This window comes from Syzygium oleosum, unplaced genomic scaffold, assembly GCF_021117445.2.
Source record: "Syzygium oleosum isolate NSW1041296 unplaced genomic scaffold, Sole_v2.1 Sole_v2.37, whole genome shotgun sequence".
NCBI lineage: Eukaryota > Viridiplantae > Streptophyta > Magnoliopsida > Myrtales > Myrtaceae > Syzygium > Syzygium oleosum.
Genome location: NW_026607521.1, coordinates 1,373,323 through 1,397,683, shown reverse-complemented (window position 1 = coordinate 1,397,683; position 24,361 = coordinate 1,373,323). Strand labels below are relative to the sequence as shown.

The following is a 24,361-nucleotide window of genomic DNA, read 5'->3' as shown; positions in this document are numbered from 1 at the left end:
CCATTGGCTCGGACTGGTTCAGAACCAATCACCCTTGTAATCTAATGAAATTGTATACTTGGAAAGATACAAGATAATTCATAATTGAAATTTTTTTAGGAAAGTTGCGGCAGGGTAAAAGTGATTGAAATTTTAATACCGAAACGTGTGAGAGATGAAATTGAATTGTTAATCCAAGCATTTGCCTTTGGCTAAAATATTTATAAAATAATAAGCTGAGAATGTTTGGGAAAAAAAATATCGAGATCCCTCTAAATTGAAAAGTCCTCTTTGCTTTAATATATTATATATAATAATATATTAGATAATAGATAAGTACAAATGACTTAAACAGACATGATTCGACGTCTATAGCAAGCATGATCGGCTCTGAAATGAATAGGTTTCAAACATGAAATTTGGAACCTACTACATCAGGGTTGGATCCCGATTTTTGGAATCAGGAACCAACCAAGACTTCTTCTTTTTCCTTTCATTTTGTCAAATATATAATATGCATTGCGTTAGACTTGAATAGAGTTCTTTTTGCTTGAGAATAGTATGTCAAATATATGCAGGGCCGAACTAATGAAGAAAAAGAGTAAAAGAACTTTACTAGGTTAGGGGCGATCCGGTCAAGACAGGTTCCTAATTTTTTGAAAACGGGCACCGGACCGGTCCCCGTTTAAGTAAAATTTATTTATTTGAAATCCTTCACAAAATTTGGAAATTTACACTTAGGTGCAAATAAATGCTCGTGCTTATCATCTCGGTTGGTTTCTAATAGTAGTGGCATTTGGTAGGATTCTTACCTTGAGACGTGAGGTTTAAAGATATCAACCGTGTCATCATTACAATTAAATACGGCTGCATTTGGATGTGACTTACACAATAAATGATGCGTTGTTATTGGTAAATGTTGCGACGCCGTGACTTTTTATACACGGGTGTCACGTCACACGACACGACATCAATGTTCACACCTTCTTTTGCGGAGGATGTAACAAATCATATTCTTGCGGTAAAAAAGAAGACCCATTTTTTTAAACAACAATCTAGAGTTTTAGCTGTCGTGTTAGAAACAACTCTTAGAGAGGTGTCTATAATAGTATGGTTATATAATACATCGTATTGGTCAATTGATCGAATCATTAAACGTAAATTTAGCACAATTAGAAGCATTTTTTGGAGCTTCGCAATCCAAGTACTAAAGCTCGCTGCCCGGGGGAATCTCAAACTCGAAAAACACACATGACTTGCCTTGGACCAACTCACGCGACAGAAAACCCAGCATAAACTCGAAAAAGTTTAGTACTCAATTGGTCAATTGATTGCCATTACACTTCGCGCTCATCCAAAAAAAACCAAATCGACGGACTATAATTTTCTTTCCCGATCTACCCACCTCATCAGCGCGGGCGCGCGACGCGCGAGGCGCGCTCGCCGGACAAAACGAGGGGCAAATCGGTCATGATATTCCAGGGCCTCCTCTCCGGTGACAGTGTCTCTCTCTCTCCCTCCAATATTGACTCTGTCTCTCTCTCTCAGGCTGTCATCGTCTTTCAAATGCTGCCATTTCCGCGATCGCATGGTTTGACCGTCGTCAACCAAACCCTAAAACCTCTCCCCGGAAACCTCGATCGGTCTTCCTTGTCGATTGCTTCGGGCGGAATTGCGACGGCGAAGATGCGCCAGTAGCTTCGTGTGCATGTGCTCGCGGTTTCCTTATTTGTAGCTGTTGTTGTTGTTATTGTTGTTGCTGCTGCTGCTGTTGCGGCGATCATGGTGATGGAGACGGCGATTCTGGAGATTTTGGTGCCCTCGTGGTGGGAGGTCAAGGTCACGGTGGCCACCTCGGTGTTCGTGACGCTCGCGTACTGGTTCTTCACGTACGGGGCCGACGGGAGCGGCGGCGGTGCCGAACCGGATCGCTCGCTCGCCGAGAATTCGGCCGCTTCCGGTGACGACAATGGCAAGGTGCGATGATTTCAACGACGGCTTCTCTCTCTGTCTCTCTCTCTCTCTGTTTCTCTCTCGTAATTTGATGTTTGGAGTTGGTGATTGTGTGATCATGATCGTGATGGAGATGTCGGTATTCGGTAATTCCCTCTTGGTTGTCGTCATCTTTGGTATTGGGGGATGAGCTTTGTTTGTCTACGAGGAAGTGTTTCGTGTAAAGTTACCTTTTTCGGACCATTAGACAAAGTTCGCTTTTCAGGACCAAACGGTAATAATGGAAGGTTAGCCCGTACTTTCTGATTCCACGTTTATGGTGGTGGATTGTGGCGCCTTACTTCATCGCCGTTGTTATACCCAGCGGCTATTGAAAGTGAGTGGAGATAAAATTTGAACCTGAGAACATTTGGCCTGCAAACCTTGGATCCACTTCTCTGGCCGTATTTTATCCGCTCTAGTCTACCGTTTCAGAGTTCCTTATGGCATGGAAGTAGAACAGAGGATCTCAAACATCAGATTGAATGGGCAGAAAGTTACTAAATGGCAGGACTGCTGATGTTTTTAAAGTTTTCCCCTGTTTCTTGTATTTTGGTGACATGAACCATGTGAAACATGATACTCACACTTTATCAAGTTAAAGAACAACGAAGATTAGATAAAAGTGAGATCCAGCTCATCATGGGGAGTCATTTTTTCTCTTAGTTATTGACCTGCAGAGGTTTCTTTAGTTCTTCTTAGGAAAATATGACTCCCTTCTGTTAGCGTTTGCATTAAGAGTCTTATATTTTGCATTAATTATCTAGGGTGCATCCTCCACAACATATATTTAAAAGGACTGGCTGATACAACATTTAAGAATGTACCTGATAATGATTATAGCAATTTGTTGCAATGTTTCAGGTTATTGGTGATCCAGTATAAATATATATAACTGGAAAAATGCTTAAAAGAGAAAGGGATATATGTCTTACAAGTTACGAGAAATTGTTACTTTCTTTTACACTTTTCCGGCTCTTACGTTAGGGTTCTTGTTGAGTATTCAACCCTTCTTCTAGTAATTTTCTACTTGTTTGACATGCAGTTCTGCACTTGTTTTGTAGATGGCTCATTCGAAGGGAGATTCTCAAAGCAATTCTGCCTATGTAATTAAGGTATTATTTATGTTTACACGTGTATTTTCAGGAACCTTGTGCGGAAAGAGCTGTACATTTTTAATTACTCTCTTGGATTTTAGAAGGGTCTTTTCCCATAATAAGGTAGTTTGTGGTTATGTTCCGTTTCAGGTGGAATTGTTAGCTGCTAAAAATCTTATTGGTGCAAATCTGAATGGCACTTCAGATCCATACGCTATCATAACCTGTGGTACAGAAAAGCGATTCAGGTTATTACCTATGCAGTTGTGCAGTAAATAAATCTCCAGTGTCCTCATAGATTGTCTAAGGTTCAAGAATATGTATTGTAGAAATGATAATGAAGCTCACTCAACTGTAACTGGAAAAATATGAAGATGACCTTTTTACACAATACCCACACCTTTTTTGTCAGACTTTTCGACTCATCCTGATGGTGGTCTTTCCTTGGTGCAAACTGATGCAGCTAAGGGTACATTAGCTGACTGATTTGGCCAAACAGATGAGTCAAATTTGCTTTTTTTAGAAGTACCGGGCAATTTAAAAAAGACAAGGGTGCAAACTGCTCTGGTGGTCGTGGTATTGCAGCGGCAGCTGGTCATATGTCAATGGCGACGACTCCAGCCAAACTTTTCTCACATATCAGAACTCGTGATTGCACGTGACTAGTTATGAGAGGCAATTTGGTCATATACCATCTATTTATGTGAGAAAAGATGTAGGGATTACTTAGTGCACCCGTCTATTGTAGAGATTTATATAGTAATTTGACCAGTATTCCACTCCCTCTCTTTCTACACACATATGTGTGTGCCTCCACAATAGGAATCTGTCCTCCAACTTATCTCTTGCGACAATTGAAGGGAAAAATTCACTTTTCTGTCCACGGTCCCTAAGCTAGGGAAGGCATCTTTTATGAGAAGAGGTGCTTGTTTGTTATGGTCCCTAACCTAGGGAAGGCATATTTTATGAGAAGAGGTGCTTGTTTGTTCTGTATTCATGGGTCTAAGAGGTTGCGCTGTAATATCATTTTATAATGATTCTCTCTTTTTCCTTTGAATGAATTGTACACTCAGTTTTCTGATTAATAATTACTTTGTACTGCAGCTCAATGGTGCCTGGTTCTAGGAATCCCATGTGGGGAGAGGAGTTCAATTTTTCTGTAGATGAGCTTCCTGTTGAGGTAACTAATTATTTGATATGCCTTGTGTCCAGAAGTTGTAAGCACTTAAGATGAATAAACTGTAGTGGTAATAACATTGAATATTCTATTGTAAATTTTTATTAATGTGAACTTGCTGCAAAAAGAGGCTTGTCTCGCTAAAAATTTCTTATATATTTGTCCATAGTTTTTTTAACTGCGTTGGACTGTGATTCCCTTTTGAGGAGTGATGCATGATCTTTAACAAGTGATACGTGATCTTTTGCTTAAGCCCTAAATAAATCGAGAACAACCAAAGTCCATGAAAAGAGTGTGACAACTTATTTCCATTCAAAAAGAGTTAATAGTAGTATCATGTGACGATTTTGTCCTCGGAGTAGGCATCAAGAAAGTGCTCAAAAGGATAAGAGTTAATGTTTAGCAAAAGCTGCATAAAGATTATGAACAATACATTCTTGATTGAACTTGGTGAGTCACTCGAGTCAAGTTTGATTCACAAACTACTTGAACTTGACTCAAAGTCGAAAAAGCTGGGGTGAGCCTGGGTAGCTCACAAGTAGCTTGATTCGTTTGTTCCTCTATTCTTTAATTCTACTTTGTTCTTTCAAAGATTTTGCTTCTTTTAATAGGTCGAATTATTTTTCGCCCTTAATTCATGGTGTGGAGTTATCGCATTTTTAAGTTGACCATTGGAAGTTCTTTTGCTAAATAAAGGTATCTGCCACTTCACACGTTACCTCTCTAGCTAATGATTGATTGACAAACATATGTCTGTCTAGTATGTGCTCAGTCCACCTTCATATAGTCAGGTAATGTATCATTTTGGGTAGTTTTGTTTATGGTTTTTGCAAAAAAGGGCGGCAGCAATGTAGTAGTACATACTGTTAGATAAGCGTTGTCCGAAACTGGCATCTTTATATTGAGTGATCCTTCAGAAGCTAGCTAAAGCATAAAAATTGCGTATTGGCTTTAACAAGATTTGTCAATTAACAAAGCAGAAAATAACTATGCATGTTGGCCACTTTCCAAAGAAGGATAGCATTGGGAAACTATTTTCTGCAAAAACTTAACCTGTTACGAAATGGGTCCACAATATGTATGAATAATATCTCATAAATGCTTTGATTGACATTGTGGATCCCTCATTTTGTAAATGAGCTCTTTTTTCGGCTTTTGAGCTCTTTTCGTAAAGGGCTGGCAGCCCTTTTGTGCGTTGTAGTTGATTTCTCTTCACTTTATAAAAAAGGACTGGAATTATACTACATACGATGTTGTCCACTCTAAAATGAAGAATAGTGTTAGGAACCATTTTCTCTTAGGTTAAACTGTTAGAAGCTTATCTTTGAATTATTTGAGTGACATTATGAATTCCTTATTAACTGCATTGGAACTCCTTGGGTTCCTTATAGTGAATTTCTCTTGATAAAAGGAAATGGAGCATATTCGATAGCACTTGACCTCCTGTAGCCGGACTCTATACTTTGAAATACAAGATGCGAACATAATCACATCAGAAAGATGACTTAAGATATGGCATAAAAACAATAAGAGGGAGTATTGGGATTGAAAGTTTATCTTTGCTTTGATATCATGTTAGGAAATGTTTTTTTTTTCTAAGAGCATAATTGTTTGTAAGCCGATATATAATGAACACCAGTCTCGTCCCTTAACACATCCCTGTACGCCCGTACGTTTAAGCATATGTCGACGTGACCACATCAAATAAACAGCAGGAGGTGGGGGGACGCTATGGCACTACAACTGGCGGTGCTGGGATTCAAACCGTTAAAATGTGCTTCAATATCCTGTTACGAAACTGTTCTTTCAAAAGCTTTAATTTGTGTTAAGCGGGCCTAAATACATTTCAAGTATATCTCAATGGGTAGCTTGAAGTAAAGATATTCAATAATGATCTAAATGGTTAATGAGAACCTTAGGGTGTGTTTGGTTACTTAGTAAATCTACAGTTTGCTCTTTCCGGTTTCAGTAAAAACTGGTTAGGAAGCACATTTGATAGCCTTTCTTGGTTTCAAATTTTCTAAAAATTAGGAAGATATTCTGAAAACAAGAAAACAAAATGTTTTATCTGTCTTTCAAACTGCAGTAAGACAAAAAGGAAGATTTAAAATGTGTAAATGATTTAAACCTTAATTAGGATAAAAAAAGCACAAATTGGAATATTGAGAACAATGCACGAAACTTGTTCTAATAATCTTGAAGTACTTAGATAATGTTGATTGAGATATGCAAAGAATGCTAAAGGTATTGGAAATTTGGTAATGATGACATCGGCAATATATTCAACTGCACAAGTTTGTTTTTAGGGCACGTTCTCATTATAATGGGAATGGCGACAACACTTTAGAATTCGTCACTTAAATGAGTCTTTAGCAAATGGAATTGTCTCTAATTGTCTCACATGCCACATAAAGTTGGTGACAAACCGACAGCTATAGCCTGGAAAGTACTTCGTATGTTCTTCCCTAATCGAAATTATCATGAGCATTGTGAAATTCTGAGAAATTCTAGAACATAGGGTATCACAATATAAGATACGTGAATTTTTAGGTTTAAGTGATGAATAAAGTATGATGATTCAAACACGCAGCGTATGCAATTTTCTTTCTTGCAATCACTTTGACAATTTCTTTCTTTCTTTTTTCTCTTAAGGTGAGTGACTTTGACAATTCCATTATAATTTGAATATTTCTTCTATTAGTAGCAATGCACGGTCACTTTCTAGTTATCTATATCTTGGTGAAGTGCAAATGCAATCTCAGCTTCTTTGGTTTATTTTTGGCTGGAACTACGTTTATCTTTTTGAGCTAATGTTTTGTTTGGTATTAATTTTTTGAACAGCTGAAAGTTTTTTATACTGATACTTTGTTTGGGCATTGTTATATTACCTTCCTTTTTGATAAACGAGAACAATAACTTTGCCCTATATGCCTGGCAGATTAATGTGACCATATATGATTGGGATATAATTTGGAAAAGTGCTGTTCTTGGTTCAGTGACTGTTCCAGTTGAATGTGAAGGTCAAACTGGCGCTGTATGGTATACTCTGGATAGCCCATCAGGGCAGGTAATTCATGTTCGAAAACTAGGTTGCTGATTCTGAATATATTGCGAATACACTCTTCATGACTATGCTGTATTTACTTGTCAGGTTTGTCTTCATATTAAAACAACAAAGTTACCCGTAAATTCGACAAGGTAGCATTGTCTTTATTGGCTTTATAATTGCCCCTGTTGAGTCAATTATGCGCATTTTTTGTTATATGCATATGACTATATATGTCTGAGGTTATCTCCATATGCGAAACGGAAATGAAAAATCCATTTTCAACTCTTTTTTTTTAGATGAAGTGTTTTATTCTCTTTTGACCGATTATGTTCGGAATTATTCTGTGCTTGCTTAAGAAACGAAGAAAGTTGAAGAAATGAAAATGGTTGAAAGGAAAGTGGAGGTCAAGAAAATTCTCTTACGATGTTATTTGAGAAGAAGGAAAAGAAAGGAGTGGAGATGAAGAGATAGTTATGTGAGAACAAAGGAAAAAGTTGAGATTTCTGAAACCAGGATGTTAAAATTTCATGGTCCAAGGATTTTCACGTTTTACTGTGATACATCCCCTCCGTTTTTTAAAATAGCTTAGCATCTACTTGATCTCCAAAAACTGCAACTACATTTGTGAGATATAGATTAGGGCGGAAAGGTGTGCTGTGGATGGTGAATAGTGTACATGGACCTTTGATGATAGAAAAGTTGCTAAAGATCAGATGTGCTATCTAACTAGATGCGGATTTTGGAGTTTTTGGTCCTTGGGATGGTTGGATGTTGGCACTGCGTAATGTTTTTTGTTGGCTTTCTATACATGAACCTTAGCCATTAAAAGTTGTGATAAATGGACCCGTAACTTTAAGGATTATCCCCTTTTTTATGGCATTTTGTTAAATCAAATTAAAGGGAGCACAATTCTTAATTGTCACGGTGAAACTTTTGCAGAATCACATATCTAAATCTGCACTGGGGCACACAAACTCATTGCAAGTTATCTTTAATTAGCTTCTTTAAACATGCTAAATTTCATTGATTTTATCTATGGATGTTAAAGGCTGTACTATATGGCAACGAAAATCAAATGAGCTTTGAAGAGTGTATGAACACATGAAATGGGCAGATAAACACTTGAAGCTGTATCATTCTTGTTGTGCAGTAATTGTCTTAGATCAATCGGTGCTGAAATGGTTTTGCAAACTAAAGTGTGATGAACCGACCTTTCTTGTAACTTATCATTGAATTTATTCTAAAAAGTTGGTTGTTGCTTTTTTTGGAGCAATTCTTGTTGCTTATTTCTTCTGGATGGATAAGGTCTCATGGAACCCTTCTTTTTTTTGTACGATTTTTCCACTGATCTCTCTATCCCAGGGTCATAAATGGATATTCTGGAACTACTGCTCGTAGGAGAAAATCCCTAGATAATCAAGGACCGACGGTGGTTCACCAGAAGCCTGGGGCCTTGCAAACAATATTTAATCTCCTTCCAGATGAGGTGAGTACATGAGGTTTTCATCAATGTTTGTTTCTTATTTGGTTTGAACTTCGACAGCATACGTTTTTTTTGTCTTTAGTCTGATTTTCACTAAATACTTGTCAGTTAATTCCAGCTGGAGGCCTTATGCTTTGTTTGTTTCAGGCTGCTGACCATAGCTATTCATGCGCCCTTGAGAGGTCATTCTTATATCATGGTCGAATGTATGTTTCAGCATGGCATATTTGCTTTCACTCTAATGTCTTTTCAAAGCAAATGAAGGTAAGTTTTTTATCTCGTGTTTTTATTCGAGAATTTGATTTTACTTGCATCAAGATATTTTCGAAGTTGTTATTTCTCGCGTGCTGTTCTACTTATCCATGGGGGAAGGGGTAAGGTTTGAGATGTGGTGGTTGACTTTATTTTACAATTTTGTGATGTGCCGTGTAGTTGTTGTTGATGTATCCTGTGGTTGAACATGATAGCATGGTGGCGGAGACAGAGAGGAGAGAGGGAGGGAGGGAGGGACTTGTTGGCTTAGTCTAGTTCGTGGTTTTGTCTTGTATATTATCCATTTATTTGCCAATTCTTTTACATCTTTTTCTATTGCATTGTCTTGTATATTATCCATTTATTTGCCAATTCTTTTACATCTTTTTCTATTGCATTTTCTTGTATATTATCCATTTATTTGCCAATTCTTTTACATCTTTTTCTATTGCATTGTCCTTACCTAGTCTCCAACTCTCCCTATGTTTTCAATGCAGGTAATTATACCGTTTCAAGATATTGACGAGGTATGTTCTTTCCATCTGTATCATGTTTCCTTGGCTGGTTGTTGAATGATTAGAGATGCTTTTGGTTGATTCAGATAAAACGGAGCCAGCATGCATTTATCAACCCTGCTATAACGATTATTCTCCGCATGGGTGCGGGTGGACATGGTGTACCTCCTTTGGGAAGTCCTGATGGTAAGTCTAGGTGATCCAATTATCTAAGAAACTAGTTTTTTTTGGCTAAAATATCTAGGAAACTACTTAGGAAACCAGTAAGAGGCGCTGATTAATTAAGTGGTTTTATTAAGTCTATATAGCTGGCCATTGTCTGAAAAGAATTTGGTTCTGTTGTTGTTATAGATGAACTGTCTGTTATTTCGTGGAGGGAAACTTGTCTTGTTTGACCAATGCAAAGCAGATGCTAAAAGGGAAAACTGATGAATCAATCTGAACAACTGTAGCTTTTTTGTTTCTTTCCTTTAATGCTAATGTGAAAAGAGTTGAAAACATAGCTTTTAGTCTTTGACCCTCTAATAGACGAGTCATTGCTGTTCAGTTTATTTATTGGGAGCACAAGTTTTCTATGTGGTTAGGTTGGGCTATCTGTTTCTTGACCTCATTTTGGTTTTCTGAATATATATGAAATTTAAACTAGTCTTATTACAAATGACCTTAGGGCACCAGTTAAGATAGCTGTAAATAGTATGAACACTGATTGAGCTTTGGCAGTTTAAGAAGTACTCATTGCAAGAAAATTACCCGTGTAGAAAAGTTTAGATTTCCAAAGCATGTTTAATGAGTTTTAGCAAGTGTCTCAATAGAACTCTTTAATGTTTTCCAGTTTAGATTTTGTTTAAATCTATACATGTTTTCTGGATTTGGCTTGTCAAAGTCCGTTTAAAATCAGTTTCATGTGGGCTCTAAAGAAATTACTTACGTTTAAAAATACAATACTTTTACTCAGTTTATTGTCCTAGAGTAATGAAGAGAGACATTTTTCTGGTAAGGATATGTCTCAATGTTGTAACAGTGCATTAGCTGCAAACATGATGGTGCTCTAGCCTTGGCTTTCATGTTAGGACCCTTGTTTTATCAGCTGGATAATGTGACTTCTCACCGAATATGGAATGGGGCAATTTATTTTGTTAGTTGAAGAGTGCAGCTTTAGTTATCAGCAGAGATGTTTGAGTGATAGATGCCTAGTTATGAGGAAAAAAGTTTCTGCCTTTGAATAATATTGCCTTTTTTAGTGATGACTTCCTGTCAGTTGAATATTGGATGCAAGAATGTATTTCTGTGGATTTGCCTTAGCAAAATTGCTTGACCAGTGACACTCTATTAGGGGTCTGTTCTCGAATGGTTATGATAGATTCTATGTGATCTTGATTTTTCCATTTTACATTTTCAGGTAGAGTTAGATATAAGTTTGCATCATTTTGGAACAGGAACCATGCATTGAGAGCTTTACAGCGCGCGTTAAGCAACTTCCACGCAATGTTGGAAGCTGAAAAGAAGGTCTTTTCTCTTACTTTGTTGAAATTTATCTCGTATTTTCTTTCTCAGTCAATTCCTTAGCCCCTCCCCAACCCCCACTTAAAGGGAATAAACACCTCCAATCTCTCTCTCTCTCTCTCTCTACCCACCCCTGTGCCCACACACAGACTCCCCAGTGGTTTAATGCTCATGTTTACTGCTGTGCTTACTGGGACATTGGTGCTGATCATGTGTTAGGACTCAAATGACAATTCGATCTCGTATAAATTAAGGGCTTTATTTCCCAGCTTGGACTGGTTTATCTTTGCCCTCGATGTCCTTGCTTTCATTTTGGACAATGATAGTCTTTGTGCTACTTAATCTTGATTTGTATTAATAGTACTTTATACTCTGAAATGAGTGAAACAATATTAAAGTTGCTGTAATCTTTAGATTTGTTTTTAGCATAAGTTGTGGATGGCTGCATTAGCCTATGTGAAGGACCTGCTTATTGTATCTGTGATTGGGAAGGAAATTATGCTTGCTGGCACTACATTATACTGTTAAATGCTTTGGATGATAACATTCTCGTATTATCAGGGAGAGAACTTTATATCTTTAGGCCATTGCGGGCTTCTACTTTTAGAATTTACGTATAATCTATTATCATGAAACTTTAAACCTGATTTGAGGATGGTTTCAATTGATAAATCTCTAGTACACAGTATCTAAAATTTTCCCTTTGTCTTGGTTTTAAGCTTTTACCAGATGTGTCGAAGTACTGGAGTTCTCATCCTTCTAAATGTGCTCCTTAATCTGAAAAGTAGACAACGTGTTCTGACATTGATCCTTTCTGGCATACAGGAAATGGTTGAGTCAGCATTACGAGCTCATAGTAGCTCTGTGAGAGGTAGCAGAAGGTCTCTCAAGACTCCTGAAGATAGTGTATCCAAGACTGGAAAGCTTCAACCTTTCATTAAAGAAGAAGTTGTAGTTGGGATATACAAAGTGAGCATTATTCCTTTCACTCTGAAGTTTAATTTTCATTATCGTGAACACAATCTAACTTGTTATTCTCTCAGGACGTCTTCCCTTGCTCAGCAGAAAAATTCTTTAATCTACTTTTGAGTGATGATTCGAAGTTTACAAACGAGTACCGTTCAGCAAGAAAGGATACTAATCTTGTCGTAAGTTGCTACTTAGCTTATAGTAATCATATTTGGAATAATGCATATGATCAGGCAACAAAATATGCCTTGTCTGGTAGCCTTTATTCTCACTAATTACCATTGCCATTGGCATTTCATTAGTACATCTGCGTCCCTGATTTATAGTTAAATTGCATCTATATATATGAGATAAGATAGCACAGAAGCTCATTAAGGGGTTCAAAAAATCAATCTACATATAATTTATTTTTTAATATTTTTTATAAACAAGCTCCATATGAATTGCTCGAGCTTGAATTCCTAACTAGAATCGAACTTGTTTCCTTTTTGTAGGACAAGTATGGTTTAGTTGATAGATTTTTCATTGATTGGATGGCTGATGCAGTTCAAACTCGATTTAATCTGTAACTGTGTGCCTCAAACTTTTCACGCTACTTATGGTGTGTTAACATAAGGACTCTATCAGCAAGAGCATTGTCATGGGCTTGTAGATCATACGGGATGGCATTGCAGGTTTTAAAGCATTGGTTGAATATACTAAATAAGAGTTGGTGGATGCTTCATCTGTTAAGTAGATTAAACTTTACGTTCATGCCCAGAAAAAAATGAAAGTTTGGATGGACATAAAAAAAGAAAACAGAAAGAACTTTATGTTCAGCCAATTGCATGGCCTTTTGCATTGCTTCTCTAGTTCAGTATCCTCATGCTTCCTTTAACTCATGGGTTCATCACAAACCTTTTCCGATCTGTCATTCTGATCAAGGAACTTTGGATATGCCTTTATGAACTTCCATTCGATTTAGAAGCTAATTATAAGGATACAAGACTGTTGTTCAGCCCTTATGTAAGCATGGTCCTGCCGCTAGGTTTGATTACAAGGTTGTCCTTTTTCTGTGAGCTCATGATGACCAGCTTAATTTAAATAGCGTGTCAATCTTCAGTAGTCCCATGGCTTCTACTTAGTAGGGGAGTCTGTCTGTATTCGTAGCCTGCTGCGCTGGTAGGAATTTCCTGGGTTGACAAGGCTTGGTTTATCTCATCTGTGTTATTGCCTGTCCATGCTCGAAGGTGCATCTCTTTAGCATTCTGTAAGAGTCATCTCTTGCTATCACGTTCTTGCTTTAGTTTGAATGATGTTGGGGCTCTCCTTTATTGCAGACAAGAAAGGTTATGCCAGATTTCGTCCTACTTGAAATTAAAACATGTTGCTTAGTTTGTTACAATATAACAGAATATCTCGTCGTTTTCTTGTTCATAGGCATAAATTTTAAGGGTGAAACTAACGCCTGCTCTGGTTTCCTGGTTGCTAAGCAGGGGTTTACTTCGAATTGATGGCTATTGGCATCATAGTTTCTCTCCTATTTTTGCCGAACCCTATTTTTATTCAGCAAGACAAATTATCTCTGTTAGAATAGAAATTTCATGCTCTTTTTGTTATGGAATTTCCAGATGGGGCAATGGCATGCTGCTGACGAATATGATGGTCAAGTGAGGGAGATTACCTTTAGATCCCTTTGTAGCAGTCCAATGTGCCCACCTGACACGGCCATGACAGAGTATCAGCATGCTGTTTTATCACCAGATAAGAAAACTCTGGTACGCCTGCTTGCGTTAGCTTCTTACTTGATTCTCGTCAATGTTCTCAATACATGTTAACCTGCATTAAAGGGCTGTTCTATAGCCTCTCCTTTTGTTTTTGGCCAACATTTTGTAGCCTCTGTTTCATTTTGGTTTTACCCTTGTCTTCTTTTCTGCGTCTCCCTATGGTTCTAAATCTACTATGGTTGAGTGAATGCTCTTCCTCCTTGTAGGTGTTCGAGACAGTCCAGCAGGCACATGATGTTCCTTTTGGATCCTGCTTTGAGGTTTTACATATAATCTTTGTTTTTCATATTAAGTTCCTGTTAGAAAGTACTGATCTATTTAATTAGCATATGCGTGATATCAACATCTTTTGAGTTACATAAATCTTGGTTTTTCATGTTTTGTTTGGTAACTGTGATGTCAATCAGCTTATCACATTATTTCGATGGTTCATGGTAAATCTGCGCCATACCTTTTGGAGAATCCTGGAAGTATCATAATGCAATTAGTAATGCCAATTACTTTGGACATGGCAATTGGCAAGGGCCTCTTGGAGGTGCATTAGTAATTGGACCAATAGACCACTCTCGACAATGTTAGTTATTTTCACATTCATTCTATGTGTGGGTTGGATGACGCAACTCACACCCATTTCTATACACCTATTTAAAGCTCTTTTATCAGATGATGAAAGTGCTCAAAACTAATAAACTTAAAACTCCTTTTTCGTCAGAATCTGTATACAGATAAATCTTATTAGTCAAGGCAGTTGAATGATTAAGGGTTGCAGAAATGATTAAAGACAACAGGATGGGTACAGGAAAATGAGAAATTGTTTTGTGTAGGTATAGCAGTTTCTGAGAGGAGAAAATACATCCCGGTATTATTGATTCTATTTTATGGATGGTCATCTGATGTTGTCCTCTCTCTCTGCGCACAGAGACAATGTACATCCATCACACAACTATCCTTAATAATTTGCTATGGCAGTTTCTCTTTCTTAATTTTTTTTAATGTTTTTTACTTGCCAATATGCAGCATGCACGTTTTGATTGAGGCTGTCATCCTATGTTTCTACATTCCACATAATTTGTTATGTCGAAATGATTTTGCCATCTCAGGTTCACTGCCGGTGGCATTTGGAGACGAATGATGAAAGCTCATGTGCCATCGATATTAAAGTTGGTATGTTCCTTGGGATCTATCATTCGTCAGTCACTTGCTAACTCAAGTTGTGATGAACTGATCTGGAGCACCCACCTAGATGGGTCCTTGGTGTTCTATGCCACAGAAGATATGTAAAGGAGTTTTAGAGTTGCCTAATTACAGTTAATGACGTGATTCGTTTGTTTGATGGTAACAGATATAGGTAATTGTCCGGCAACCTCATTCCACATGTAACGTGTGGAATCTAGAGGATTGTTGAGTTGAGCCACCATAGGTACATTGATAAGCACTGATTTTTGTTGAGGTCAACGTTCAGGACGAGTCTGTGATCTCATTGGGCAGTTTTTCGTTAACTATAAATCTTGGACATGTTTAGAATGCTGAGAAATTTCAGAGCTGTTTGGTTAGGAAGGCAAACCTGAAGGTTTGACTGGTTTGCGTGATGTTAAATAGCAACTAATACAGCACTCATCTGTGACAAAGGAAATGATTGAGATGGTACTCAGCCTTAAATCTCTGGAGACAGATGGATGAATGAAGGGCGAGGGGTGATAGGTAAAGGTTTTGGAGATGAAAAATAGGTGTCCTCATATGGGCATTTGACATAATTCTTTCTCCGATGCCTTTCTGACCCGACCAATATGCTTACCAAGCTCAGATATCTGTGATAGAATAAATGGCTCATAGTTGTCCAGATGTTTAATTAAAGCAGAGGAAACCAAATAAACTTGAATGAAGTACCATGAGCACGTGTACTTAGATGGAGGAGAACAAGAAACTTTTATGGCAAGGATTATGATTTCAACCAATTATCAACATTTTGGTTGATGAAAATGATTACCACACAAATAAGCTTGGTCCTTCTTTAGTTCGCAAATGCTTTGTCATTATGCTTGAAGACATTGGAACTGTTGTTGCTAGATGAATGTCTTTGAGAATGCCGGTATATGTTGATGCAGATATTTTGCTTGACACTGAGATAATCGATATAGGGAACGTTGGATATACATAAAAGGTGGCGGATGCAGATGTCCAGGGAATATTTGATTGTGCTGATTTTAATTCACTTGTTGCAGTGAACCAGTTTAGACTCATTGTATGTGGAGAATAATTGGTCAAGAAAGCATCTTTCTTTGTAGCGTGAGTTTGGCTATTCCTTTAAGTGAAGCTTTGATTGCTCACTGTTTAATTAGCAAGTATGAGCGATTCAGTTGAACAAAGTCCTATGTTGTATCAATGTTATCTTGACTACTGCTGCGGATAGGTTACCTTGCTTTCTACTTTTGAATTCCAGCTTTGTGACCAATGATCCAGAAATTCCCTGCAACGGAGCCCAACTCCTTAGTTGTGATGTTCCTTGTTTCATTTTTTTATAGAGCTTAAGGTAATAGATTGTGCTGCGCCTAACTTACAAAGTTGCAATTCTGCAGGTGCCCATTTTAAGAAGTGGTGTGTGATGCAATCCAAAATCAAGTCGTCGGCTATTAATGAGGTCTGTGCATCTTTTGCTTAAAGCATTATATCTTCTTTTTTCCCCGTCACAATTTCTTTAGTATCATCTTCTGATGTATGTTATGATCGCTAATGCAGTACAAGAAAGAGGTGGAGATAATGTTAGATGTGGCCACCTCCTATCTCAAGTCAAATGCTTCAGCTGGCAAGACCGACGAGAGTGCTTCATCTGCCACCGCCGCGACCGAAGGCAGCAGCTAGTATTGTACAATGTCTGAACCTGCATATGTACCATTCAGTCTGTACTTGTACCATGAGATTAAAAGAAAACGGTTTTGCCTCTTTTTTTCCCAAAGCAGATGTAGATTCTGATGTCCCACGCCACTTCACTTCACCCTGTCTCTTTTTGGGGAGAACTAGAGGTGTATGTTGTGTCTTTTGTTATATATCACCTGTCAAGTTAAGGTGCAAGATACTTACCAGCCATCAAAGACGATTACAGAGAAAATGATGGTTTGGGTTGAGGACGGTTCGTTTTGTTTGTGCGTCTGTTGTACTTATACGACCGAAATTAGAAACTTTGTGGTAAGAGGTTGTTCTCTAATCCTGAATGGGTGTATCGATGCTTGAGATTGCAATATACGTGAATGTGGAGTGTTTAAAAGAACGGTGATCGAGATCTACAAATGCTTACAGAATGTATTCAGTGGAGTATTTAATGTGTTTTGTGCATCTGCAGTAGTCAATCTCTCTACGTTGGCAGCTTTGATCAGAGTACAATTTCGGGAAGCTCCAATCACGGCTCTCTCTGCACGCGCCGGGGTTGTGAGATTAGCTGCTGCGATCTGGTCAAACGAATCAGTCCTACCAAAACCGATGGATCTACGAGGGAAGTTTTCTCTTGATATGGTCTTCAAAGGGCTGTACTATGATGTATGCAAACGTGAGACGCTTTTGTTATCTTTAACTTCCAAATTGCCGTGTCTATGAGCTAGTGCTTTGAGGCACGAGCAAACACTAAGGTTTGAACTTTACAGTTGATATACAAAGCCAATACTTCGAAAATTGAAAAAAATCTCTCGTTTAGTTGTTTAATCAGTGCTCCAAGGGCAATTTTTAACGAGACTCCATATTTAATCATTTGATTTTAGAAATATATCAGAATCAACCAAGCATGGTACTGGCTTAGTAGCTAAGGAAAGGATTGAATTGCATTGCATCATTTGACCTACGAGATGCACCAAATATCTCTGCTTCCATGCCTTCTGATCATTGTGATTGATTGACCATCACAAAAATTCCCAAAATGAGCATAGACAACATCTTTTACACTTCCAGCCCAAGGCTTCAACATATGCAGCTTAATCATGGAGAGATGTCGCTTTTGAACCAAAAAAAAATGGAGAGATGTTGCTCATGACGTACTCTCTCCCACATATGTGGACTTTGGGCTAGTCGAGCCCGCCATCATTGGAGAATTGTAAGCATACACCTGCACATCCCGCTCTAAAACTATTCTCTGCCATTTTAGCATTCTCTATCACGTGCAAATCGACATATGCTCTAAATTTAAGGGAGTTTGATAAGAGGCCGAGCAATTCAAACACATCAATCACTACTTTAAGGGAGTTCGACAAGAGGCCGAGCAATTCAAACACATTAATCACACTACTTTGATGCTACCCAAAAACCAAAAGCTCAAGTTAATAAACAGAATGTGAAGTTGTTTCTTCCCTTCTTCTTTTTTTTTGGATTAGTGTACTAAAAAATCCTAAAACTTGTCACCAAAATGCAATCTGAATCCTAAAATTTTCAAAAAATGTAATCAAATCCTAAAACTTGTCACGAAAGTACATTCGGGTCTTAAAACTTTTAAAAAGTACCATCAATAGAAAGACTTGATTGGATCAATTTGACAAGTTATAAAATTTAATCTCACTTTTTGAAAACTTTAAGACTCGTGCACTTTTATGACACGTTTTAGAAATTAATTGCACTTTTAAAAAGTTTTATGATTCAATTACACGTAACAGGTTTTAAGACTTCTAATGCACTTATCCCCTGTTTTTTTTTGCTAGTACTGGGTTCAAACTCAGCTCACATCCCGGGACCCTCCCCACCTTGCCAACAGAGCCGCACGCCTGCTGGCGACAGAGCGTGAGGTTAAATGTGTAACCATGCAAGACTAGCAAGTAGCAACACAAACACAGGAGAACCATTCCGTCACGCCCGAGCTCGGCAGCAGAAGGTGAGAAGGGAACTAAAATAATTTGAGAAGCAATTCGGCATACGAGGTCTAAAGCAACATGGTCAAAGAAGCGGTTCATATATTCAAAACTTTTCAGAACCATTACTTTCATCATATCTTCCCAAGATGTGCTACTCAAGCTTTTTTCAAGTATACATATATAAATAGCAGAATGACTGACGCTACTGAGAAACCAGGCGGTCACCACGTCCACGCCTCTTGCGCGATCATGTTTACATTAGCTGGCTGAAGGATGAGCCTTCGCTGGAAGTGCGCGATTGATTTTCAAGTCTCGGGGAAGTAGTTTTAATCGGAGCCCATATGTCGGCACCGTTGGTGCTAGCAAATCCAGCAGTGCATGAGATAGGGACAAGGCACAGACCTCTGCTTCGCAGACTATACAGCTCCGCTTCCTGCGGAAGAAGGAAAAAGAATTCAGACTATCTATATTTTTCAAAGGATCAAAGCAACGTGACAACATCTGACAAGAATGTATAGATGAACGTCCAGTCCCAAAAATTTTCAACCGTCATTTGTTGGCGGAGCTAAGCCATGGGAGCCCCTCACTGTTTTTTGAGGTATAATTGCAAATTTTATAAAGCAAGCTATAAAGATCACTATTTCCTTAAATTTTGTGGTCAAGTTAGATAACGTGGAGAAGATGCAATACTTCCCCAAAATTGGCAACCGAAAAACTTTCGATTTTCAGCAATTCATGTTTCCAGGGAACCATAGAAACACCCCATGAACCAAAAGACATGATATGCATGAAACTAGTTGTATATCAATCACATTTACGGCTTCGGTACAGAACATCAATGTCAACACGAGGTGTTTTGTCTCCCAAAATAAAAATAAGAAACTTGCTAAAGGAGAAAATCCGAGAACTAAATGCTGTCTTTCCAAAGTCCCTCATGGTCCACTAACCTGCATCATAGTCGCTGGCATAGTTTGAAGGTATGGCGCGCTCAATACCTAGAAAGCCAAAACATTATGTTCAAGATTAAAAATTCGGCCAAAAAAGCTAAGAGATCTTATTGAGATCACTGACTTGAAGGAACCTGTCAAATTGAACCTATACAAGCATAAGAAGAATACGCCATCTAATCTAATAGTACGCTACTAATTTGCAATGTGCATATGTAGCCAGAGAAGGCCGAACCTTAACTTGCTCATGGAGGAATTGTATGTATTCAGAAGCCTCCGACAGTACTGAAGCTGTATCTGTCTGAAATAAGATAATTACAGGAAGAAAAAAATCGTTACAAGTGGTGACATAGACGCCAGTAGCATAGGCACCAGCTTATTGATCTTAAATTGAGAAGTTAACTAACGGGCTTTCAAAAACCTCCTAGGCCTAAAAGATGAAAATAAAGGGATCATATTTATATCAGTTTATTCATGTACCTTCCCATATGGTGAAACAAGCTGTTGCAGTTGAACAATCTTTTCCCCGAGCTTCTCTTTCCTTTCCTATTAGCAGAAGGAGCAGATAAGAAAGATAAAGAGGCGGAGTCAGGATCATTCATCTAATTCATCATATGGCCGTGAAAATAAAAGGGTGCAACGACTTCCATGAGTAACAAACTAGACGAAGGAAAGTGTTAGTAATGCCAATTTATCTTCTATCAAGTATGATAAGTAAAGGAACCAAGACATTCCAAATAGTAAACCATCCATTAGATTTTTTTTTTGTTGGCCCGACATACATTAGAAGATGCAAACGCTATTTCAATGGAATCTAAGAGGGGGGAGGGAGAGAATGAAGAAACCTTGTTTGAAATGGATAAGCCACCCTTGTGACGCTTGGATATAAGGGAGGTGATAGTGCTGTGGTCAACACTGCATGGACTCCTTTTTTGTTCCATCATCTTTTCCCTTAACCTTTTCTCTCCCTGATACAAAGCACAGAAATGTATATAAGCATTTCCACATAAGATGATAAGAATCCACAAAGTACAGCTTTTGATGACAATTTGATTCCAACATGGACACGACACGTTATTGATCAAATGGAGAAGCAACTGTATGAAGGGGAATATCTCGAAGCAGAGATCATGATTGTGAAAACTGGTTGTCGCTTTTCTTTCATCAAATTATGGAAGCCATTGTATATCCTACCAAACATATTGCATTATTCAAAATATCTTCTTCATTTTGATGATGTATACTCATGTACCTTAATAATATCAGGTTGGATGTTGATTTGGATGTCTTTGTGACCACTGACAAGTTTTCCCTACAAGTAATTCAATTAGCAGGACCTTTTCCTCATAACCAGAGACAGATCAATCACTTATCACTGCCTCAGAAAAGTGCTGCTTATTCAGAGAGGCTTCCATGGCATCTCAAGCATTCACTCTGCATCTATTCTCAGCCTAAATTGCAAATCAATTCAAGACCATATTTATTCACATCATCAGTTCTGAAGAGTCATGATATTCTTTAACGTGTCCCATAAAGTTCTAGGTTCTAACGAAAACAATTTGTCCTGGTTAAGTAAAGAAGTTAAAAAACGATACCGAAATGCCTAAATCTGGCTTTTAAAAAGATCTACACACTATGCTTCTAAAGGACATTGGGAAGCTCAAGTGCCTCTTTCTATGTGAGGTTCATCCACTTTTTTCCAATATTATCAGGCAGCACCACAAAGGTTTGTTTACTACTTTACTCAGGCATGACATCAACGCGGTTGACAAAATGCAGAGACAACACATCCAAAATACGAAATTGCGGTTGACCATCCAATAGGATTGTTCCTATCGTAAACCCAAGCTAGAGTACAAAAACTCAAAACCCGATGGAGTATTTTAAAAGGCATTCTTGCTGTCTTAAATAATCATGGATTTGGATAAACTGCACACGACACCATGCAAACAATAAACAAATTGTTAAGGGCATGGACAATGATATCATTTTCTATAGTATGTGCATTGTTTTTCCCAGAAGACAATCCACCGGTCCATCCTCCACAACATGATAATATAGGTTTACCTAAAACAATATTTTAACAAGTCTATTCAGTACCATGTCATTGACAATTATATACCAGTGACCTTTCAAACAGACAAGGTTACTTTAAATAAATGCAAAGACCCCAATCATCTCCGCAAAAGCTAGTTGAAGCTTCAATATCATGCTCAAGATCACCGGTGAACGTATAAGCTTGATAAAATAATGCCTCTCTGGTGATTCGATGAATTTTCATCAGCAAATAAAGCAACCAAACGATGCATTGAGTCGGTGTAACAGAAAGTGTCCAAGATTTGAATTATTTATACTATCTGATGTTTCTAGATCGCCAAGCTCATTCCATGCATCTGAAGCATTTTTTCATCTTCTGCAACCACTCAATATGGTATAAGTAGAGCATTAAAAAACAGGGCACAAACAATTTTTTATGCTTCAGGGTTAGGATACAAGCGAAAAACAACAGCATCCAAAGTCAAGAAAAGCAACTATCCTAAAGAAGAACAATCTCCTCCATTTCCAAGGTCAAACTATTTTGCGGCTTTTCTTTGGGCAAATTGATAGAGGAACATGAGAAAGTGATAACCCCATGCTTTTCTCTCCTCCATTCAACAAGTTCACAAACTCCGTGATAGAAGAAGCAACAGCCAGTAACATAAAAAGAACTTATGCCAGACATTACAAGAACTTACCAAGAACATGTACACCGCATTCTAAGGCGAGCAAGAAATCCCCCTCTTAAAACTGCACCGCCAAGATACAGTCTTTAGTCAATTCCAAGGAATTCTGACTTGAAGAGAGAGTGAAAACAGCTCAAGACTTCAAGAAGAGTCCTGTTTTGATGAACCCAGAAGCGCATGGAACTCAAAACTCAACGCGGACTCAAAACTCGCGGTCAGCGGCCTCACTGCCTTCTCTCTGGCTCTCTTAAAAACGGGTTCTTGTTTTCTAATGCAAACTCGTCAGCTCGAGAGCTGTCAAGATGAAAACTTTACGAAACCGATGCCAAGATTCGAGCAGCCCAAGGGCCAGAAACGCTGAACGGGCGAAGCCACTGAACTGCAGCAAGAGAAAACAGACACGCGGAGAGAGAAAAGCAGGTGTTGAAAAGAGGGAGAGAGGAAAGAGAGAGGGACAGGGAGAGGGGTTAAGGAGGAGAGACTGATATAAGGTCCTGAAGTTAGTATAAATCAGTCGACAACCATTATTTTATTTTGATTTTTTTTGTCAACTTTTCTTTGGGGTAGAGCCTTTTATTTTACCATTCTTTAAATTTTGTTATTAAAATAATGAGGAGGATGACATTGATGTGTTCCATATGTTGCTGATTATATAGTTTCTTTAGTGAAATAAAACAAGAATTTGACAGCTAATTTACAACCATGCAAAGAAGCAGTTATCTTCTGTTTGATGTCATTCTTTTTCAACACATCTTGATAGTGACATGAGAGCCTTGGCTTCTCTTGTTTCCTTTCTTCGTAAAAACAGTAGCTTGGTTCTTCGGTTGCCGTGATCTATGCGGTTCATTTATTAAGTGCTACTACTTCTTTTCTCTTATTTATATTTTTTTTTCGTACCTCCAAAAACGCCCGAAATATATCCACTGTAACACCGATATTTCAAATTTCTTTTGTATAAAAAAACTCCTAAACCATGCTCACATGACGCTAATACCCCAAACTTTTGTATTAGTGTGACAAAAGTTTGGCCTGCTAGTGACACATAAAAAAAGAAAAAATACCACCAAAAATCTCAAAACTATGTCACTTGTAATAAATTTACTCTAATTTTTTTTGTGACACGAAAAACCTCAAACAATGCCACTTGTGACAATTTTACCCCAAATTTTTTTTTGTGATACGAAAAATCCCAAACGATACTACTTGTGACACATTTGCTGACAATGGTACATTTTCATCTTTTTCCTTTTTTTCTTTTTCTTTTCTTCTCTCTTCCCTTTGTCGGCCATGGCGGAGGGAAGCCGGCGAGGGCGACCCTCGCCAACGTCGAGCGTCCCTCGCCAGCGTCGGGCAAGGGTTGCCCTCGCCGGATTTGGCGAGGGTGACCCTCGCCTAATGCCGGCTTCCCTCCGCCATGGCCAGCGAAGGGAAGAGAGAAGAAAAGAAAAAAAAAACAGAAAAAGGAAAAAAGATGAAAATGCCCATGAACCAAAGTATTGTTGGGTAAATATGTCACAAGTAGCATAGTTTGGAAACAAATCAAAAGTTGATGGACCACATTACACACTTAAATAAAGTTCATGAACTATATTGAGCAAACTATAAAGGTTCAAGGACGACATTGCATATTGGGCCAAAGTTTATGGTCAATTTGTGTAATTATCCCATAAGGATTCATAATGATATTTTCCTTTTTCTTTAGATGTGTCTAGAAATGGAAGTCGCATTCACAACTTTTTAAAATTTCGGAAAAAAAAAAATCCAACTGTTGGTAACTGTTTTATTGTAAGATCTCTAAGTCAAATTTTTGTGCAATTAACTAAGTTCATCCCTACGACTTGGTCAAATATAGATCGGTCATTACCAAGACTATAGGGCCTCATAAGGAACTAAACCCAAGTGCTAGTATTTTAAATGATAAAAATAAAGTCATTAAAAATACTACATGCCCATTAGGAGAGTTCATATTTTTTTCTTTTAAAAAAAACTAATAATCCTCGAGGCCTATGATTTTTTAAAAAAGAAAACTTGTTTAAAAATTACTTGTAAATTTTAACAAATTCATACCCAATATGAAATCAGT

General features: G+C 38.0%; 2 protein-coding genes across 5 annotated transcripts; one reads left to right on the top strand and one right to left on the bottom strand.

Annotated features, from left to right (window-relative positions):
* Positions 1-1,504: 1,504 nt before the first annotated feature.
* LOC115689738 (BAG-associated GRAM protein 1) lies at positions 1,505-16,904 on the top strand. 3 transcript variants are annotated; one of them, XM_030615887.2, is made up of 18 exons: positions 1,505-1,956; positions 3,036-3,086; positions 3,219-3,316; positions 4,173-4,248; positions 7,184-7,312; positions 7,397-7,443; positions 8,657-8,780; positions 8,925-9,041; positions 9,527-9,556; positions 9,631-9,730; positions 10,944-11,050; positions 11,873-12,016; positions 12,091-12,195; positions 13,627-13,773; positions 13,989-14,042; positions 14,883-14,946; positions 16,359-16,420; positions 16,519-16,904. In XM_030615887.2, the coding sequence occupies exons 1-18, from the start codon at positions 1,762-1,764 to the stop codon at positions 16,639-16,641; spliced, it is 1,773 nt and encodes a 590-aa protein (XP_030471747.2). In that variant the 5' UTR covers positions 1,505-1,761; the 3' UTR covers positions 16,642-16,904. The 3 variants fall into 3 exon arrangements, with proteins under 3 accessions (XP_030471747.2, XP_056161379.1, XP_056161380.1); XM_056305405.1 differs by having other exon boundaries at positions 1,867-1,956; positions 3,017-3,086; XM_056305404.1 differs by lacking the exon at positions 9,527-9,556.
* Positions 16,905-18,687: 1,783 nt separating this feature from the next.
* LOC115689771 (transcription factor bHLH153-like) lies at positions 18,688-22,751 on the bottom strand. 2 transcript variants are annotated; one of them, XM_030615927.2, is made up of 6 exons: positions 22,291-22,751; positions 20,401-20,523; positions 20,036-20,101; positions 19,791-19,856; positions 19,556-19,603; positions 18,688-19,041 (listed from the first exon to the last, which is right to left on the bottom strand). In XM_030615927.2, exons 1-6 carry the CDS (start codon positions 22,297-22,299, stop codon positions 18,862-18,864), a joined length of 492 nt encoding a protein of 163 aa, XP_030471787.1. In that variant the 5' UTR covers positions 22,300-22,751; the 3' UTR covers positions 18,688-18,861. The 2 variants fall into 2 exon arrangements, with proteins under 2 accessions (XP_030471787.1, XP_056161382.1); XM_056305407.1 differs by lacking the exon at positions 19,556-19,603.
* Between the last annotated feature and the right edge of the window lie 1,610 nt (positions 22,752-24,361).

Coding starts and splice junctions, on each gene's coding strand:
- LOC115689738 (XM_030615887.2), top strand. CDS start 1,762: ATGGTGATGGAGACGGCGATTCTGGAGATTTTGGTGCCCTCGTGGTGG. Junction 9,557..9,630: donor CGTTTCAAGATATTGACGAG/GTATGTTCTTTC, acceptor TGGTTGATTCAG/ATAAAACGGAGCCAGCATGC. Junction 14,043..14,882: donor CTTTTGGATCCTGCTTTGAG/GTTTTACATATA, acceptor TTGCCATCTCAG/GTTCACTGCCGGTGGCATTT.
- LOC115689771 (XM_030615927.2), bottom strand. Junction 20,102..20,400: donor GCTTATCCATTTCAAACAAG/GTTTCTTCATTC, acceptor TTCTGCTAATAG/GAAAGGAAAGAGAAGCTCGG. Junction 19,042..19,555: donor TGCCAGCGACTATGATGCAG/GTTAGTGGACCA, acceptor CTTCTTCCGCAG/GAAGCGGAGCTGTATAGTCT.